This window comes from Notamacropus eugenii, chromosome 2 (genome assembly GCF_028372415.1).
Source record: "Notamacropus eugenii isolate mMacEug1 chromosome 2, mMacEug1.pri_v2, whole genome shotgun sequence".
In the NCBI taxonomy this organism is placed as follows: domain Eukaryota; kingdom Metazoa; phylum Chordata; class Mammalia; order Diprotodontia; family Macropodidae; genus Notamacropus; species Notamacropus eugenii.
Genome location: NC_092873.1, coordinates 243609211 through 243629313, shown reverse-complemented (window position 1 = coordinate 243629313; position 20103 = coordinate 243609211). Strand labels below are relative to the sequence as shown.

Sequence of the window (20103 nt, the reverse complement as noted above, 5' to 3'; positions counted from 1 at the left end):
AGAAAAATGAAAGCCTGAGAGTCAGTAATAGAGGAACAAAGACATGACCATGACTGGCCCAGGTGCTCTCCTTAAAATGGAGGTTCTGGGAAGAACCCCCCACTCAAAAGGAAATGACCACATGGGGCATGAGAAGTCTAGGGATAAAACGACTGCTCCTGGAACCATGGGCTCTAATAAATTGAGTTTATCTGTCCTAGATACAGGCCTCCAAGCTACTTCCCAGTTATCTCCACATCATACTTCTCTTACCCTCTTTCTAGGTCCTCTTTCCCCACTAGAATATAAGCTTCTTGAAGGTAAAAAAAATATCATTTGTTTGCACTTGTACCCCCAGGGCTTAGCATAGTGCCAGTCACATAAGTTCTTAATAAATGCTTTATTTATCTATCTCAGTAGTTATCATCTGAATTGAGTTGATAATTATAAGGAACAAATAAGATAATATTTGTAAAGTACTCAGCACAGCGCCTGACTTAATAGTGCTTAATAAATGTTTATTCCCTTCCCTTATAAATAAACATATCTTAAAACATGAGTTGATTAAATGACCATATGCCGTCAATGCCGTCAAATACTATTCACAGACCTCATATGTATGGCATGGCTATCAAACCCATATAAAGCAAGTTAAACAGACAAGGTCTCTGCCCATGAGCAAAAGCACTTATACGCCAACCACAGAAACTTTCATTCAAAAATTTCCTCTCTGTTTTTTGCCAAAAAGAAGAGCACTGTTCATTAGCACATGTCATCCATTAATTCCCGGATCAGTGGAAGAACTATAAAAGTGCATTTTGTGGCCACCATGATTCTTTTTAGAAAAGAAAAGCTGTCAGATCAAAGTTATCCTACAGTACAGCTTCCTGTGGTTTTGTGGAGAGGAGTAAAAGCAATTTGGCCAGTTTTACAAAGAAGAAACCAGCTGGGTGCCGAGTATGAAAAGGCTATCTATCAATTACCTTAAAGAAATTCGGCCTCTATTCTTTAACAAAATTTAATACATCCACACTATCCTGAGAATAATTCACCTATAGATCATCTGATCTATATTTGAAATTGTTTTCCAATCTTAAGTTGTTTCCTAGTAGGAACTTAGTTCAGTGGTAAAAGCAGTGTTGGAGAGTGGCAAGAGCATCTGAAGTATGGTCCAAAGAGCTGAGTTTAAATCACAGATTTGCATTTCCTGCGCATCCAAGAGAAAGTCACTTTTCATTCTAGAGCTCAATTACCATATATGTAAAATAAAGACATTGGACTCCCCAAGGTCTAAATCAATGATTCTTTGCTCCTAACAAAGCAAATCTTCAACACACATTTTTAAAAAGAGACATAAAGTATTGCATTTACAGAACATCCCTTGGTGATTTGATTCTTGGATTCAGTGCAGTATGAGGGAATGAAAATATCCAGAAGCATATTTTATCAATCTTCTTGCAAATTTTTTTCAAACAGAAGAAGGAAGGAAGGAAGGAAGGAAGGAAGGAAGGAAGGAAGGAAGGAAGGAAGGAAGGAAGGAAGGAAGGAAGGAAGGAAGGAAGGAAGGAAGGAAGGAAGGAAGGAAGGGAGTCATGCCAAATCACAATTTACTCTTTAAAGGAGCATGGGAATTATAATCACCAACACTCCTAGGCAGCATATTAACTAAGGAAAGTAGGAAAAGAAGTAATTTTTAGTTTAAACTAAATAATTAGGTTAGCCCAGGATGGACAATAACAGATCAACATTCAGGTGTTCACTCCAAAAACGTAGACTTCCATCACATGAGGGAAGGTACTAAGGTTAGGGTCAGTCTTTTTGTGGTGAACAAATGCTCCAAAATTTCCCTAACTTTTCCTTTAAGAAATGTGGCGCCTTTATAGGGTTGTGAGGGGTTTTTTGAGAGTTTAACTCCACACAGAACGCCTTACTAGAAAACTCAAGTGTTTCCTTTTTTCTACCAGGGAGGACTCAATCTGTCCTATACTTTACAGTTACCACCTGAAGCAATCTAATGTTAATTTACAAAAGACTGCAACATAGGATTTGAGTCTGTGACTGATTATAGGAACTGTGGAAATTGCTGCATAGGGTGACTCAGTCGAAACCTTCTATAAGAAAAGGATAGCGGAAAGCTTAGAAAAATAGAGATAAGCTGGCTCACAATTGAGTGCACAATGCCCCCAGGCCCACAATGCCTTGGACAGGCTCTGGCTCTGCTTCTATGATATCTAGTTGTCTTATTATCCCATGAATAGAAAATAAGAAAATGAATGTCTGCCTCTTCAACACAAAAGATCTTAAATTCTACTTCATATCTCCATTTTTCTATAACTAAGCTCTTTTTCCCTGGTATTATTCCAGGTTCAACTATACAGCAAGTCCTTCTGTGGAATTTCTCTCTCACTTTTTTTTCCCTTTCTCCCTTAATCTATTCAAAATTCTGGTCTTGTTACAATTACCAATTCTTCTCCAGCTCTCTAATTTGTTTTTCCCCTCCAAATCCAAGGTTCTCATCTTACCTACACAGTCCCATTGCAGTCTAAAACTTTTACATGTCCTCCTTGTCCCTGGGTAGTTTCTCTCCTATCCAAATTTTTGCCTGGACTTTCCTAGAATTCACTTTTAATTATTTTAAGGCTAACACAACTTCAGGCCACACTAAAAGAAGCTAGGAGTAGGAAGAAATATACTCTCTCCCGGATCATGTGAAATAATTGATTCAATTGAACTTATCACATTTTAGCAATAACAATGACGAGTCAGGAAATATCCAGAGGATGGTGCCCAGGTTGGGGAGGGTGCCTCAAGGTCATAACATAATGAGGACTTGGTTGATGGGGAAAGGAATGTATTAGAATAAAAGATTTAGGAAGGACATGAAAACTATTTTTAAACATTTCAAAAGCAAGAACTATTATAAGAACAATGAGGGAAATCTCCAGAGGATGATTTAAGCTTGAGGTAAGGAAAAAATTCCTGATAATTAAAGCTATTCAAAAGTAGAATATACTGTCTGAGCAGATAAGGAGTCTTTAGGATTGACCACTCATTGAGTATGTAGTAAAGAGGATTACTTTTCATTTTTATTATTTAGACTCTCTCACCTCTGAGGTCCCTTCCAATTTTGAGATTCTGTAACTCTATTTATGGATTAATTGGTCCTGATTTTTAAGAGGGATAGGGGTGGGAATAGAAAAGGCTTCTGAAAGTTCTTGCTTCTTGCCTTTGCTTTTTCTCTGAACAGCATCTCTACTGGAGGATAAAAAAGAGTGAAGCTTAAGTCTGACAATGATGCTTTTTGTTAGAAGCTATGGGAAAAGCTTGAGAGGAGAATATTTTGAGATAAATTTGGCTCTTACAAATCATAACTTTATTTTTCAAACTCTTCCTGCTTCTCACTAACGCAAATGATCAAGAGTTGTCTCCTTTTCCTGACTTTCTATCTGATGGTAGCTCTGCCACAGCTGTCTCCCATTCACCATGATTAACAGGAAAGTTAGGGAGGTGAAGCTAGCTCTCTAAACCCAAGTTTAAAAGCCTGAGCCCTCCCAGTTCACTAAGGAAAAAAAATTGCCCAGGGCTCTTTGTTATAGTGCAGGACCCCTCCTCTGAATTTGCCAAGTTTCCTGTCTTGTTGATTTTCTGCATTAGCCTTCCTCTCCTAAATCCCCCTGCCGCCCAGCGCTATAAGCCAATTCCTCATTTATGTGGATTTGACCCTTTGCCTATGACTATTTTGGATACTATTGTGACTGACTTGCTACCAGCCTCTTTACAACTACCAAGCTTCTCCTTCTGTTTCTTTCTCTATGTGATATCATTCCTAGCCCCATGGTACTGGGGCTGTTCATTAAGCCACCTCAGCCAGTAAGTAACTGCAAGGTTTTCATCTGGGAGTCTCATTCCTAAAAGGTCAGTTATCTCACAAAGCCTTTTAATGACACTTTTCTATAAAAAGAGATCCCAAATCCATTCAAAGCTTAGGAAAAAGGGGTATTGGGAGTAGCGAAGGGAAATGGACCTGTGATTTCATTGCTATAGGCAACTCCCAGATGAAGAAACTCATGACTCAATGCACATTAGCACCTTCTCTGCAACTTGAACTCTTAGGCAGTTCACTAAAACACTAGGGTCATACAGCCAGTAGGTGTCAGAGGTAGGACTTAAATCCATATCTTCCTGGCTTTGAGGAGAGCTCTCTATTCACTTCCCCAATGTGTATTTAAAATTATTGGGGTCAGAGCCAAGATGGTGAATCAGCATGAAGAAATAAAGCCAAGTTCAACCTCCCACAACCATACAACTCCTTCAAATGCACCAGATTGAGTCCTGACTGGTGGTACACCAGTACCACCAAGAAATAAATTATGGTGAGTCATTTTCTCAGACTAGGTCAGCATAGGGAGAAAGATAAAAATGGTCTGTGGACTCTGTAGAGAGGATTTATCCAAGAATGGCTGCATAAAGTATTCTAGAATAAGGAGAGACTATTCCCTTGGATAAGAAGAGGTCCCAAACCTAGCAGATAAGGAGCCAAAATTTTGCAGGGGGCAAGACGAAGTGAAAACTGGTAACTCTATAACTCAGTACCCAGTTCTAGGTCACAGATCAAGGATGGAGAGAGGAGGGGCCCTGTACCTAGAGTTAGCAATCCAGAATGAAGAGTGATTGTGGACCTCCAGAAAAAGAACTATGAAGTCTGAATGCAGATTGAAGCATGCTATTTTCTCTTTTTTTGTTGTTGGGTTTTTTTTTTGTTTTTTCTTTCTCATATGTTTTCCCTTTTGTTCTGATTCTTCTTTCACAACATAACTAATGTGGAAATATGTTTAATATGATTGTACAGCCAGTATCAGATTGCATACTGTCTTGAGGAAGGGGTAGGAGAGGGGGAAGGGGGGAATTTAGAACTCAAAATCTTATAAAAGTGAATGTTGAAAACTATCAATAAAGAAATGAAATGAAATTTTTAAAAAGAGTAGGTATGAATCCTAGTTAGTAAACAGCATTTATGTAGCTCAGAGTCCAAGGACAGAGAAGGTTCTCAAGTTTCAGCTTCGAATTCAGGCTTAGGCATGCAGCAGAATAACCTAAGCAGGAATCTCAGACCAAAGTGAAGCCTGCAGTTCTGTGACTCTTAACAGTAGAGCTTTCCAGTGGGCTAATAACAGCTAAACATAGCAACATTCTACTGGAATTCCAAATGGGTAAAGTCCACAGGTATGCTGCTCAGACCCAAGCCCAGATCAGGAATTTGAAGAGCCCAGATGCAGAAGGGAATGAACAAACTCATCCTTGGATCAGACCACTTTGGGAACACTGAAAGCTTTGCAGATCCACAGCCTGAAGTGTCTCTAAAATCCTGGAGTAACACAATATTCAATACCCCCAAGAAAATCCCAACAGGACCACTCCTAGACATTCCCTCCAGAAATGCACAAAGCCCAGCCAATCATAAAGTCCAAAATAAAGAAGTAGGCTGGAAAAATGAGCAAACAATAACAAAAAAAAAGAAGATTCTCATTATTAAAAAAAAAAAAAAGCTATTAATGGTACAGGGATGCTTAAGATAGAAACCTAAGACAGGAGAATGACTCCAAAACATCTACAAGTAAACTTTCAAAGAAAAAACATAACCTGGGCCCAAATTCAACAAGAATTCCTGAAAGAGACAAAGCACAAATATTTTAAAGAACTGTACAATATTTTTCTGGGACAGATAGAGTGGGCCTGGAGTCAGAAAGACCAGAGTTCAAATTTGATCCCAGATACTTACTAGCTATATGACCCTGAGCAAGTCTCTTAAGCCCTGCCTTTATAAAACTGGAGAAGAAAATGGCAAACCACTCCAGTATCTTTGCTAAGAAAATGCTATCAGCAGTTGGCTCATGGGGTCATGAAGAGTCAGACACAACCAAACAACAATAACAAAATATTTATATAGAAAAATGAGAATACTGAAGGAACAAGTCAAGAAAGAAATGACATCTATGGAAGAAAGAAGTGAAAAGGGAATTAACAGTTTAGCACGAGATACAAAACCTTTACCAAGCAACAAACTTCCTAAGAGTTAGAAGTCAGAAAAGAATACACATACATAAAATTGGCTGAAATCTTTAGGAATCATACTTCTTTCTGGAGTTTATTTCAGGTATTTGTTACTTTATACTGATTTACATCTCAATAAAATTCCAAAAGGCAATAACTTTTTTGTATCCTATCTAACAATGTTGTTTAAATAGACTCCTTACTCTCACTGACCCTACTTATCTAATCAGTTGCTAAATCTTGTCATTTTTATCCCCACAATGTGTCTTATAAATAGTCCCTTCTCCCCACTTATACAGGTACTACCTCTGGTTCAGGAACTCATCTCCTCTACAGTGAGACTTTTAAAATAGTCTCCTAATTGGCCTCTCTGACTCAAGTCTCTTTCCCACTCCAATCCATCTTCCAAACAGTGCCAAAGTAATTTTCAAAGAGCATAGGTTTGGTGATACTTAAGTACTCCTTACTGAATAAACTCCAGTACTGCCCTATTATATCTCAGATCATGGACAAACCCTTCTGTTTGACATTTAAAGTTATTCATCAACTGGCCTCTTCCTACTTTTCTACTCATCTTACCTTTTACTCCCAAGCATTCTAGATTGTGCCCATAATGGCCTATTTTCTCTTCCTCACACACTCCATCTCCCATGTCTATGCCTCAGATCTTAAAAATCATAGATTTAGAACTGGAAAGGAACCTAGAAACCATCTCCCTCATTTTTACAGATGAAGCACAGAGGTTAAGTGATTTGCCCAGATTAGTGATTCCCATAGCTTAGTTAAGTATCTAAGGCAGGTCTTCCTAAATCTAGAAGCAAGGAGGGTGCTGCTGCTCTTGTTGGGTTCACTGACATGCTGCTTCCTCATGGCCTCCTGGGCCATGTCACAGGTGATTGTGCCATGAGCAACCTGGAAAGTTCCTGAATGCTCTGAGGATTCTGATACAGTTGTCATTAATGAATGACTTGACTTCCCAAAGAAGAAGCTTGCCCACTACTGGCCTGGTCTCATTTGGAAAGACCAGGATGGTGAGGGATCACTTCCCTAGAGTGCTCAGCACTTCCACAAGAACTGTTGCTGGAAGTAGAACACAAACACCCAGTAGTAGTCATGGGATGTTACAAGTGAACCACTGGACAGGATTGCTGCCATGTTGTTTGTTCTTGTGATGATGTAAACTTTAATGGTGTCTCCCGAGCAGTCCCTGTCAGGCAGTGGGTTGCAGCTGATGATCACAGGTGACCTGGCTGGGGGGTAGGGGGCAGTAGGCCACAGAGCCCATTTGTAAAGGAGATTATGAGAGGATATTCCACAGCAATGAAAATGAGAGAGTTCTTTGGATTTTTCCAAATCTGTTGTTTTTCTTATGAGATGTTTCACTTTCTCTTCTATTTTTTCATTATTCATATTTTGTTTAATTATTTCTTGATCTCTTATAATTTCACTGGCTTCACTTTGCCCAATTCTAATTCAAGGTGTCATTTTCTTCCTTAAGTTTCTGAATTTCCTTTTCTAATTGATTGACTTTCCTTTCATAATCTCGTTTTTCTTGGATTTTTTGTATTTTTTTCTCCATCTTTCATTTGATTTTTAAAGTCTTTTTTAAGATCTTCCATAAATTCTTTTGGGGCAGGTGATCATTTAACATTACTCTTTGGAGGTTTCTTTACTTCAATATCTTCCTCTGAAGATGAACCCTGATCATCTCTATTCCCATAATAGCTTTCTATGGTTGGATTCTTTCTTCTTTGCCTGTGCATTTTTTTTATGGTAATAATTTTTGTAATTAATTACCTCTAGCCCTGGGGTATGGGAAATGGTGCCTCTTGCCCCAGATCTTCAGTTCTTCCCTTGGAATTTGGAACCAAAGCCAAACCTCCAGCCTCCTGTAAGTGCCCGCAGCAACAGACTTTCAGCCCCACTGCCTCTGCAGTCACCAGCATGTGCTGGATCCTTCTCGCCCCGACGCTCTAGGCAACCCAGCTGGGTCTGGTGTTCCTAGTCAGCAGCTGTTCCCTTGAACGTCCAGTGCTCAAATGTTCAGCTCCCCCCACTATCCGGGGGGAGGGGGAGTTCTTTTAGGGAGTTCTTTTGGGGAGTTCTTTTGGTTGGGGTTGAGGCAGCCTCTCAAACCAAATAACCCCAGGGCTTGCTGCTAGTTGTTTGAGACTTGTTAAACCAAAACCTAGCCTGGAAGTGTTTATTCTTCACAGGGACCAAATCTCATTCTGAGATTTTTCCTCTGATCTTCTTGAATTGTCCCAGGAAGACCCCTGTTGTGCCTCTTTTCTTATTTATTTTCACCCACACTTTGTTCACCCTAAGGTGCTATTTTAATTGTTTTGTAGGGGAAGATCTTGAGAGCTTGGAATTTTCTGACCTACTCCACCATCTTCCCAGATTCTTACTCTTACTCAAATGTCTGTGCGATCATTTAATTTAAATGACCATTTGAAAGCATATTTAATGAATCTGGGTGCTACAGTGGATAGAATGCTGGACCTGGGGTCAAGAAGACTCATCTTTCTGAATTCAGATCCAGTCTCAGATACTCATTTGTGTGACCCTAGACAAGTCACTTAACCCTGTTTGCCTCAGTTCCTCATCTGTAAAATGAATTAGAGTGGGAAATGGCAAACTATTCCAATACCTTTGCCAAGAAAACCCCAAATGGGGATACAACTGAAAAATGACTGAATGCCAAATTTTACAATTTCCATTTTCCACACACTGGTCTCTTTATCCTAACAGGAATCTGGTGTATTCAAAGTGTGGTGCTTGTCATATCTTTAACAGCTACAGCAGTGACTGAAAACCTTGACCTTCAACCTTGAACAGCAAAAGGAAAGAGAAGGTATCATTGAATTTCCAACAAAATATCTGAGTTGTGTTTGTTTTTCAACTATAAAATTTTCTTAGCCATTCAGCTCAGTGGTACATAAAAAATCTCCTTGACAAATTCTTACATGTTTTATCAGTTATTAAGGCTATAGCACAACTTTTACCAAAAAAGAAAATTGACATCTGTGGAAAAGGCTTACACTAACTGATGCTATTAATAGGCAGAAAGAACAACTTGCCAGAATCACTTACTTCTTTGCACTTAATTATAATCATCATGAATGTTTTGCAGGATAGAACAAGACCTGGATGTAGATGATCCCTATTCAAATGAGTCTAACAAACTCAAAATCCTGAGAGCCAGTGAGATTAAGTGAGTTGCCTCAAAATCACATAAACTATTAGTAGGAGGGCAAGAAGGAGAACCCAGATTTCCTGACTCCTAGTCTACTGCCAGTCTGTCCACACTTTCAAGCTCTCTGCTATGGCTTTGTTTGAAATGATGCCATGGTCTTCTAAGCAGCTGTGACATTTACTAGCCTGACATCAGTGTCAGCTATGGTTCACATCCTCTGTATTCTTATAAAAAGTAATGTCTCAACTCAGCTCTGTCTCTATGTGAAAGTCACTTCTCATCCTAGATACCTAATCTGGTCTATTTGGTTCTGCTAAGGAAAGTGTCCCGAGATGACCATACACCCCACAGGATTACTGAGGTTCTACAACAGAATCCTGGTCCCTGGGGTCATTTACAAAACATCCCTTTCCTGGGGCCAATAGCTAGAGCTAGACTTTGACCTTGGACATGGCACAGACAATTCATAAGGGTAAAGAAATGGACAGAATGCCAAAAGGCACCCCAGTCTGGTCCAGCACAGCACTTAGTTATAATTCTCCTCCTATACTGGAAAAACTAGTGAACTAGGAGGCTGTAGCACCAATGCAATAGTCACAGTACCTACAGAGCCATGAATATCCTGTTCCAATTCTGAATCACGAAATACAACAGACTTTCCACATGGAAGACAGAACCAAAACATTTATTCAGAGACCAGAAAGCCAAGTCCCAACACTGGAAAGCCAAATCCATCATAGTAACAAAAATCTATACACAGTAACAATTCAGAGAGCAACACCATCCCCAAGCCATCCCCCTGCTCAGCTTCCCACAAACCAGCTCCATTGAACAAATCACAAACAAGCTCTTTCACTGACACTAGCCATCTGCCTGCATCCTTCCTAGCTCTGACTGCTCTCATGACTAACTTCCTCTCAGCTCTGCTCTAGCTCCACCTCTTCCTGTTCTATCCTTCCTGCTCCACCCCTTCAGCAAGCTGCTCCCACCACAGACTCATGTGATTTAGGCTTCCATGTGACCCCAGCAGATCACATGGACCTGTTAATGAATGGGAGAGATCTTCCCATTTAAATTACCATTACAGAGGTCAGAAATATAGAGATGAGAACAAGTAGGGAATTAGACTGGAACTTTTAGGGACATTTAGGCCAGTAAATGTCACAGCAGCTTAGTTTAGCACCTAACTAACCAGATAGTGGTAAGCATTTTAAATCGTTGGGTACTCTAGCTCTCCTCTCCTCTGACACTGCCATCATCCTGGTACAGACCCTTATAACCTCAGCCTGGACTATCACAAAAGCATGCTGATTGATTGGTCTGCCTGGCACAAGTTTCTCCACAGTTCAATCCATCCTGTACTCAACCAGCAAAATGATTTTCTTAAAGCAAAGGTCTGATCATGTTACACCACTCCCCCTACTCAGTAAACTCTAGGGGTTTTTTATCACCTCTGGATAAAATACAAAATTCTGTTTAGCACTCAAAGCCCTTTGTAACCTAGCCCTTCCTCCACCTTTCCAGTCTTCTTATACTTTACACCATCAACCCTGACTCTTCCATCCAGTTACACTGGTCTCCTTGCTGCCCCACAAACAAGACAAAGACTCTCCATTTCTCCATTTTCTCTGGCTGTCTCCCATTCCTGGAATGCTTTCCCTCCTCTTCTCTGCCTCCTGGCTTCCCCAGGTTCCTTCAAGTCCCAACCAAATCCTAGCTTCAACAGGAAGCCTTTCCCAGTCCCTCTTAATTTCTGTGCCTTCCCTTCATTAATTATTTCCTACTTATCAGGTATGCAGCATGTTTGTACATATTTGTTTACATCTGCTAAAGTTAGATTGTGGGCTCCTTGGAGGGAGAGACTATCTTTTACCTTTCTTTGTATCCCTAGTACTTAACACAATGCCAAGCACATAAAAGGCACTTAATGAATGATTGTTGACTGACTGATTAGTGGTCTGTCTCCCAAAACTACTTCCTATTGATTTTGCACATATTATATGTGTATGGTGTTGTCCTCTGCATTGTTATTGTGTATAGATTTTTGTTATTATGATGGATTTTGATTTCTGGTGTTGGGACTTGGCTTTCTGGTATCAGAATAAATGTTTTGGTTCTGTCTTCCATGTGGAGGGTCTGTTGTATTTCATGATTCAGAATTGTACTGGGATATTCATGTATATGTGTGTGTGTGTGTGTGTGTGTGTAATTTTGCATATATTATATATGTACATCCTACATAAATGTATGTTGTCTTTTCTGATAGAATATAATATGAAAATGGAAACTGCTTCATTTTTGTCTTTTTATCCCCAATACCAAGCATGGTGCCCAGCACACAGTAGGGGGGAAGGACAAAGCGAGGGGAACAAGCATTTATTGAGCACCTACTATGTGCCACATACTATGCTATGGCTTTATAAATATTAGGTCATTCAACAGAAAGGCACTTAATAAATTCTTGTTAATTAACTGATTGTCAAATCCTACCCTTCACTAGCTATGTGACCATGAACAGGGCTCAAAACCTCTATGAGCTTCAGTGTTCTCATCTATAAAATATCCTCATCTGTTATAGTACCTATCCTTCCTTCTTGTTATAAGGAACAAAAGCAATAATACATGCAAAAGTACACAAAAAAAAACTTAATGCACTATATAAATGTTAGCTATTATTTATGTATCAGGGTGAAGTTTCAATCCCACCTCAATTAATGCAATCATGAAGGCCTAGACACCTTCAAAGAATCAATCACCCAAAGACATAAACTAGGACTTAATAAGTCCCTAAACAATATGAAAGTCATACAGGAAACATCTTGTGGTTGAATGAAAAAATCAGACTCATCTTAAGGTTTTTGTTCAAAATGCGAGCTTAGTTTAGGGCTACGCAGTCCAGCAATCTAGTGATGGAGAACCTTCATTCAGGCTGAAAAGGAATCACTTGTGGGGGGAAAGGGAGAGAGAAAGAAACTAAAAGGACTTCAAGTACAGCTGACCCCTGCATCCCCACCATTCATGGACCAGCCTCCCCACCACCATAGATAAAAGAATGGCAACAGCCTTATTTCTCACCTAGTCCCAAACTAATCAGTCCTCATAGCCTGACAGTTTCTGATTCTCAAAATCAAACTTCTAAGCCACTAGATATTAAAGATTTCAACTCAGAGGGACTTTGGAGCATCTGCAAACTGAATGGACTTCTCCTTGTCCAAAGAGAACAGGTTGCCCTAGCAATTCAACATCCAAACCACGAGAGTAGGAAAACCAGATCATGTCTTTCTGTTGTGTAATGGCCCTGGAGTTTTCTAGAAGATAGTTTCTTAAAAACAAAACAATCCCCCTCCCCCCAAAAAAGTGTTCTTTAAGAAATTAGCTGATAAGTGGACTGTTAGTTCCTGCATCAGGGACACCCATCTAGTTTTGTTTGTTGTTTTAATCTTTTGATACCTCAAATGGTACCAGATCCACAGTGGAGATTTCACAAATACCTATTGACTTGGTTTAGGATTACACCTTGAAGTTACTTTTCCCTCTGATTTTCCTTCCATTTTACCCCGGAGAGGAAAAAAAATAATGACTTATTGTTTTCTTTAAATGATACCATAAAAACAAACAGAAGGAGGAGAAGGAGGAGAAGGAGAAGGAGGAGGAGGAGGAGGAGGAGGAGGAGGAGGAGGAGGAGGAGGAGGAGGAGGAGGAGGAGGAGGAGGAGGAGGAGGAGGAGGAGGAGAAGCTAATGGACTTAGCATTTCAAGACTTGCTAGACCATAGAACGGTTTATCTCAATGACGTTCTCTATCTCTTGAATTCCACCTCACGTACCAATTGATGCAGACCATCACCCTGTGCCTACGCTAGTACCAGTGATTTCCTATGTTGGAGAAAAGAAAATTCCAGAAGAAAAGAGAAATTATGAGTTAAAGGGGAGTATCAACAGGAATATCCTTAAGACATACTATAATAAGGGTTCCTCTTCATGGGCAAAAGATCTATAGCACTTCTTTGGTTTCAGGAGATATTATCTGATTTTCCACACTGACTACAACTCTCTAACCTGTTCAAATACTTCAAAGTATTACAAAGGGGACCAAAGGCAGAAGTCTACAATGATGTGAAAGGAACCTCAGGGCTCATTTAGTCCAATCCCTTCATTTTACAGATGAGCAGACTGAGAAGGTGAAGTAGCTTACCCAAGGTGGCACAGGTAATAATCATCAGAAGCAGGATCTGAACCCACATCTTTCCCCCTAAAGCTAATTTTCCTTCTGATTTCACTATTTCTGTCACTGTAGTGTCACCACCATTATTGCTTCATCTCTGTTTGAAACCCTGAGGACATCTTTAACTCTTCTCCCTTTCCTCTCATATCCAAGAGTTATCCATTCTACTTCAGCAACATCTTTTGCACCTCTCCCTTCCTGTCTATTCCCATGATCACTGTAATTCTACAGGCCATCATTACTTCTCACTTCTACTACTTTGATAACCCCTTAATTCTACTTATTTCTTCCCTTAATCTCTTATTCACATAGCTCTCAGAGAAAAAGAAATTTTATTACACCTGGATATAGTCATGTGGTTCCTGTTCAAATATCCTGCCCTATCAGTAGAAAGTACCTGTACAGTTTTCAAGATTTCAGCAGATAAGGTCCTCTCCCCTTTCCCAAAGCCTCAAGGAATCTGCACTTTCAATCTGTACTGCCAGGGAGCCCTTTAGGGCTTTGTACTGAAGGGATTAGAAGGAAATTTCTTTGAAGAAATTCAAAGCCCCAAAGAGCCAGTGGAGGGACAGTTCTGGTTCCTTCACTGACCTGTGTGCCTAGGTTATACATAAAACTTGAGGGATGGGTCCATAGACCTTTATTCAAATCAAAAATTGTTATCCTGGTGTTAACATCCACATAAGCTAGAATAGTATGATCTCATGATTCTAAGAAAAAATAACATAAGCAAAACTGATGGGTATGATTCAAAAAACACTTTATTTCCTTGATAAATTAAGCTTCAAAAGCTTATTTTGATACTCCCATGTATTAAGTAAGTGATTTATACCAACAGTACTTGATTTTTTTATGTAACACTTGAGAAAATTCAGTCAAGCAACATCTGAACTATATGGCAATAACTATACTAACAGTTAGCTTTGGTGATAATAAGAAAAAGAGGGAAGATTTCTAAACCATGTCTTTGAACTCTTTTGCCTTAGATCAACATCACTAACCTACCAGTTTCAAAGGAAAAATTGGAAGGAAAACAAAGGAATAAGGAAAAGGGAACAAAGCATACTGTAAATAATTCTTGGTGCATCAAGTTACTCCCTTTTTCAATTAAAAGAAAAAATTTGTCCTTGAACTTGCAAAAGGAAACCTTTGTGATTAGCCTAACAATTCAAATATAAGCTAAGTAGCAATCTTTACCATTTATAGCAAGACATAACTATAACTACAGAAGCCAAAAATTGATGATAATTTGTTTTCATTTTGATCACTGAAAAACTTGTTTTGCTACCTATTCTTGGATCCTTCATCTTTTTTTGGAGGAGGGTGAGGATGGAGTTAAAAGGTTGACATGATTTGTTTCCACTGGTACAGGATGGTAGCTCCTCTATAGTTTTATGGTCACAGAGAAGTGGGGTTGGGGAATGACTTTTCCATGATCACACAGCTATATGTATCACAGGTATGATTTGAACTCTTGCTAACTCCAAGGCCAGCCCTTACTTCTCTTGTGTTACCTTATTCATAATAGTGCAAGTGGATACAGGCAGCAATTGTGAAAGAGTAGTTAAAATAAGTAGAAACATCTATATGGAATTAATAAATTGTCCAAGAAAAGTGGCTTCTGTCTGATATGGCATATTGTGAATGGCATTACTATTGAAAAAGCATAGCTATCCACATAAAATAAGAGCCCAGAAGAAGAAAACAACCCAATAGGTTATCTAGCCCAAATCTTGTCAATACAGTCCGCCTTCCAGGACTTCCCCTAGTTGATTATTTCACTCATGCTCAAAATGATGAGATTTCTGTAACACTGTTATTTTGCTGCTTTTTATCTTAATGATTCTTCTCTATTTACTACAAACATTTGTGCAGTATTTTTCTTATGCAATACTTTCTCAAAGCATAAACATTTAGTTCCTTTAATGTTTTCCTAGTAATTTCTCTGACTCATTATGAGATCTCTCTAATTTGTTTGCAGATTTCCAGGATAAACAACTCGTAAAAAGAATTGCTTTATTTATCTTCACAAAAAAAGGCACTTCTAGGGAAAAACTGTGAATTCTTAAAGAAAATTTTCTTTTATAATTAAAATTAACTAAAAAGTATGAGGAAATTGGTCTATCTCAACATCCCTGCCCCACCCATACACTTATGCAAGTGACTGTTGAAAACTGAAAGCAGACAAATTAATTACTTAAAAAATTTTAAAAATCAAACACTTAAAAAAAAAACCCTGAAGCCTAGACAAGGTCAGTGACTTGTCTAAGGTGACCCAGGTAGCAAGGGGATGAGCTGGAATTGTAACCCAGGTCTTCTAACTCCAAATCCAGCCCTCTTTGCACTATTCCCCCCTGAATTAGTGGCCCCATGAATAGCAGCTCCAAGCTCTTGGTCTTTGAAACAAGTAATAAATTTTGAAATAATCCTCATCTTCAGGCAAAGAAAAGTGCTAATATCAAGGGAAAAAATACAGAAAGAGATATGAATATGATTTAAGTGAATCAGTTTACTCCCAGATAAGAAATTCATAACTAAGAATATTCACTCAGAACACTGTGAAATGCATAAACACGCCTTAAAATGGAGTCTCTCCAGTGCCTAAATCATTCCTATTAGTTTACATATACTGTTACCTGCTTGAATGCAAAAGTCATATTCCCTGACTCCTTATATCATTACAGTTCTCCCTGTGCTGGGATAAAGTGCAATGGAAAAAGGATAATTCTCTTACTTTACTTGAGATTGGCACAAGAACACTACATAACAAACCAGAGAGAATGGCTTCAGTAATGGATTCTTGGAAGAACTAGGAATAAATGAAAGTTTTTGTTTATGGTTCTTAGTTTGGGGTATTTGACCTCAGCAGAGAAGCCTAATGGGTTAATTTTTGTCATTTGAGTACATTTCAAACTCATTCCCTCAAGTGAATATTCAACTACTACTGTCTTCTAGCATAAACTATAATTGTAACCCCAAAATCTGGTCGGTATTGAAGTTATTCTCACTAAATTTCAGACTTTCTTACTGGCTAGACCCAAATCTTTTTTTTTTTTTACTGGGGTGTTCTGCAGGCTACTGAGGGACCTACCGAATTTTATCCATTTCATAGATTATTTTCTTTTGAACCTCTTCCTATTTTTTTAGTCCCAAATTGAATACAGACCGGACCTGTGATTTTCCAGGTGTCGGGAACTCCCTTTAATAATGCAGATCGGACCCTTTCTTGGCAATTGAGGAAGTTGCCTAGAACACTGAGAGGCTGAGTGCGTTAATAGTCACAAAGCCAGTGCAGGTCAAAGGAAGCTTGAACTCAGGTGTTCCTACCTCTCTGGTCATTTTCCCTTGCAGCTTTCTTACCTCAACAAGAACTGATTTTGTTGTGTTAGGTTTATTATTTATTATTATTTCAAAAGGAAAAAAAGGAGGGAGGGAGAGAGCTATGGAGATAATCTGATAATGCATCCATTCGCTCCTCCTGAATTTTCCACCAGCACCTGCACCCAGTTAGTGCCTACTGTGACCACTGATACCTCGGGCGCAGCTCCTGGAGAGAAGGCGCGGAAGGCTGCGTTGCTAGTCATCTCAAATAGCCTAGAACAGGTGGAGGCGGGCCGCGAGCTAGCCCCGCTGCTGCTGCTGCTGCCGCTGCCGCCTCGGCTCATGCTTGGCCAGGACGCTAGCGCGCACCGCCTCTCCGGGTATCCCGGCCCTCGTTCCGAACTCGAACCTCCTGCCCAGGTTGGGTTGCGGTTCCGCAAGCGGTCTGCCTGCCTGGGAGTCTGACGGTGAAGATTCTATCTTCTAAGAGCCGTCTTCCCTAGCAACGTGTAAACATGCGGAGACGGTGCGCACTCCTGTCAATTCTCGCGGGAAAAGTGAGCTTGTTTGTAACCCCGTGAGGAAACATCAGCTTGCAGGCCTGCAGCCTCGAATTTGTGGCTACAGTGGGAAAAGGACGACAGCTCCGCAAATCCCTCGGGAGGACCAGAAGGCGGTCAAGGGGCAGTGACCGTGACAGTGGCCCGAGGCTGACCTTGAGAATGCTAATCCTTCACCAGGAGGGAGTTTAAAGAGGATACTTAAAATAAAGGACCCGGACTCTTGCTCCCGACTTTGACCAAGAGCTCCCGTGGTCATCGTATGGACACCCAGGGTAGTTATAAGGAAATCTGATATCCTCCAGGCACAAGTTATCTACAAAGTGCAAAGTAAGCTTTGAGTGGAGAACCCAGACCCTCTCACCTCAGTCATTGACTGCTCCCTATTCACACCAGACCACGAGCTGCTAAGATCCGAAGATTCTACCACGCAGTTTCTTACTCACCCTTAATTGGTCTCTCTGATAGAAGCCAATCAAAACCTCAGATTAATCTTCCTAAAGGCGCAGTTCAATTTACGCATCCCTCCCCTTTCTGTTCCAATGAAGGACCCCCCTCTTTTTTTTTCATCAACTGCCTAATAGAGTACAAATTCCCGTCCCCGGCTTTCAAAGCCCTCCCAAACTGGCTCCAAAGTGATCTTCCACTGTGCTCCCAGCAAGCGTTCTTAAAATCTAACCAAGCTGAACTACTAATCCAGAAGTGATTTAGCTCCTTCTATGCGTACATGGCTTAGCTCAAGCAGTTTTCTCACCAGGGAGTTCCCAATGCCAGGAAAACCACAGCTCCAGTTCCTAGAACGAAATGCCTTCCCTCTGATTTCATAGTGCAATCTGTAGAAATCCTTGCTATCCTGAAAGGTCTTACACACAGTAGCAGCTTCCATTACTTTGAATTGTTTTCCCTAGTCAGAAGTAAACTCTCCAGTGTGTCTCATAAGACTTTATTCTCAAATTCTAATTTGTCCTGTAATTATTTGTGTCCTTACCTTCAATCTCCTGTTGACTTGTAAATTGCTTGGGGCCAAAGGCTGTATCATTTTTATTTATTTTTACATAGATCATTGCTTAGCACCATGCATTTAGAGTCAAAGGTGACAAGTTCAAATTCGAACCTTGCTACTTACTCCTTTGTGACCCTGGGAAAGTCATCATCTCCAGTGTTCACTTTCTTCTTCTGTGAAGAAAAGGACTTAGATGATCTCAGTGGTACCTTCCAGCCCTAATCCATAGAGGGACAGTAGATTTACAGCTGGAAGGAACCTTAAAAGCCACCTAGAACAGCTCTCTCTCATTTACAGAGGAGGAATCAGGATTAGAGAAAGTGACTTGCTAAATGGTACATCTGGGACTCCAACCTATGTCTTTTGGCTTTCAATCCAGCCCACCTGCTTTTGCACCATGAAGACCAGAGTGGGTGCTTAATAAATGTACCACACAAGAAAATAGAAATTGTTACTAGACATATACTCAATATATATTCAGTCTGCCAAAAAAATTTTTTCAGAGGTATAGCAGATCCTTCTGAATTCTGTAGAAACACTACTTGCTTGGGAACTTTATAAATTAGATCTGCTAAAGTTTGGGGAATTTATGTATCATAAAAAAGACAAAATCATAATATCTCCCCATTTGCTTTACTTTCAAAATTGGGCCCTATCTCTGAAAATCCTCTAAAAGTTTCTTAGAAACATTAGATTTTTATAGTATTGTAAATAATTTTAGGTTATTTTCTTATTGCAAACATGATATTAAGATGGGAATTTTTAATGAACCAACACAGCTGGGGGAAAACAAAAGTTGCTAAGACAACTAATAGAGAACTATCCTAAGAGACAATGTCAAAATACACTCACAGTAAAAATATTTCAGAGGGCAGTTCTATGGAGCATCTCTTTCAAGGTTTTGTGAATGGCTAAGAGTTTCAGTTCATCGAGGCCATTTGCAAACAATACATCAAAACAGGCCATACAAGATGGGAAATAGGACTATCAACTGAATGTGCTCCTCAAAGATTCCTGAAGTGGAAGGGTAATGCTCAGGGGGTGGAGAGGACAGTGAACCTAGTCTACAATCAGTTGGACTAAACAAAAAGTAGAGATGCCAGATTATTCCAGCAGAGCATTTAAAATCTTTGTATTTTAATTTCTTTATTCATTTAAAAAATAAAATATGAATTTTCCAGGATTGTAGAAAATATTGAAGATGAAAAGAGATAATTATTTCAGGGAAGACAATAATTGCATATAAACAAGCAAAACAAAAAAAATTTGGAGAAAAATTTGCATTAAATAAAGATGTTTAGCACTTATCTAGTTAAATCTTTCTTCCAAAACAGTGAAATTTCCTTCAGAATATGGGACTTGCATATTTGGAGATCAAGAGGAAGAGTTAAGGAAAAACATGAGATTAAAGATGGTAGTGAGTGTGGAGATGCTGTCATTATGGGAGTAAGGCCTTGAAGGAGGCAGGACATGGAATTTAGAGAACAGATAAAAAGATTAATTTTAGAAAAAGAAGAGGAATATCTCTTCCTCTGAAGCTGAAAAGTTGAAAGAATAATTATAGAAATATTATTCCAGTTAGAAAGACAAGTGTAGATGCTTTCAATCATCGCGTTAAAGAAGGAAATTCTTTTCCTTCTTTATGATCGTCTGGTCGTAAATGTGACAAAATTGTCAGTAAAAGAGGAGTTGTGAAACGTGCAGAAACAGAATATGCTAGAGAATCAGTAAAAAATAAAAGTTGTGTGAGTGAGCTGTAACAAAAGT

General features: G+C 39.5%; 1 protein-coding gene across 4 annotated transcripts in view; it reads right to left on the bottom strand.

Annotated features, from left to right (window-relative positions):
* CCDC170 (coiled-coil domain containing 170) overlaps nt 1-18052 on the bottom strand; it is a 106782-nt gene extending 88730 nt beyond the window's left edge. For 2 of the 4 annotated variants that reach the window (XR_011974658.1, XM_072643712.1), the window contains exon 1: nt 16986-17742. Coding sequence is in view for 2 of the 4 variants with exons in the window: in XM_072643712.1 (XP_072499813.1) it covers nt 16986-17117 (132 nt within the window). In the remaining 2 variants the exon portion in view is untranslated. Of the gene's footprint in view, nt 1-16985 lie in introns of all 4 variants that reach the window. The other 2 variants (XM_072643713.1, XM_072643715.1) reach the window with 2 other exon arrangements.
* Between the last annotated feature and the right edge of the window lie 2051 nt (nt 18053-20103).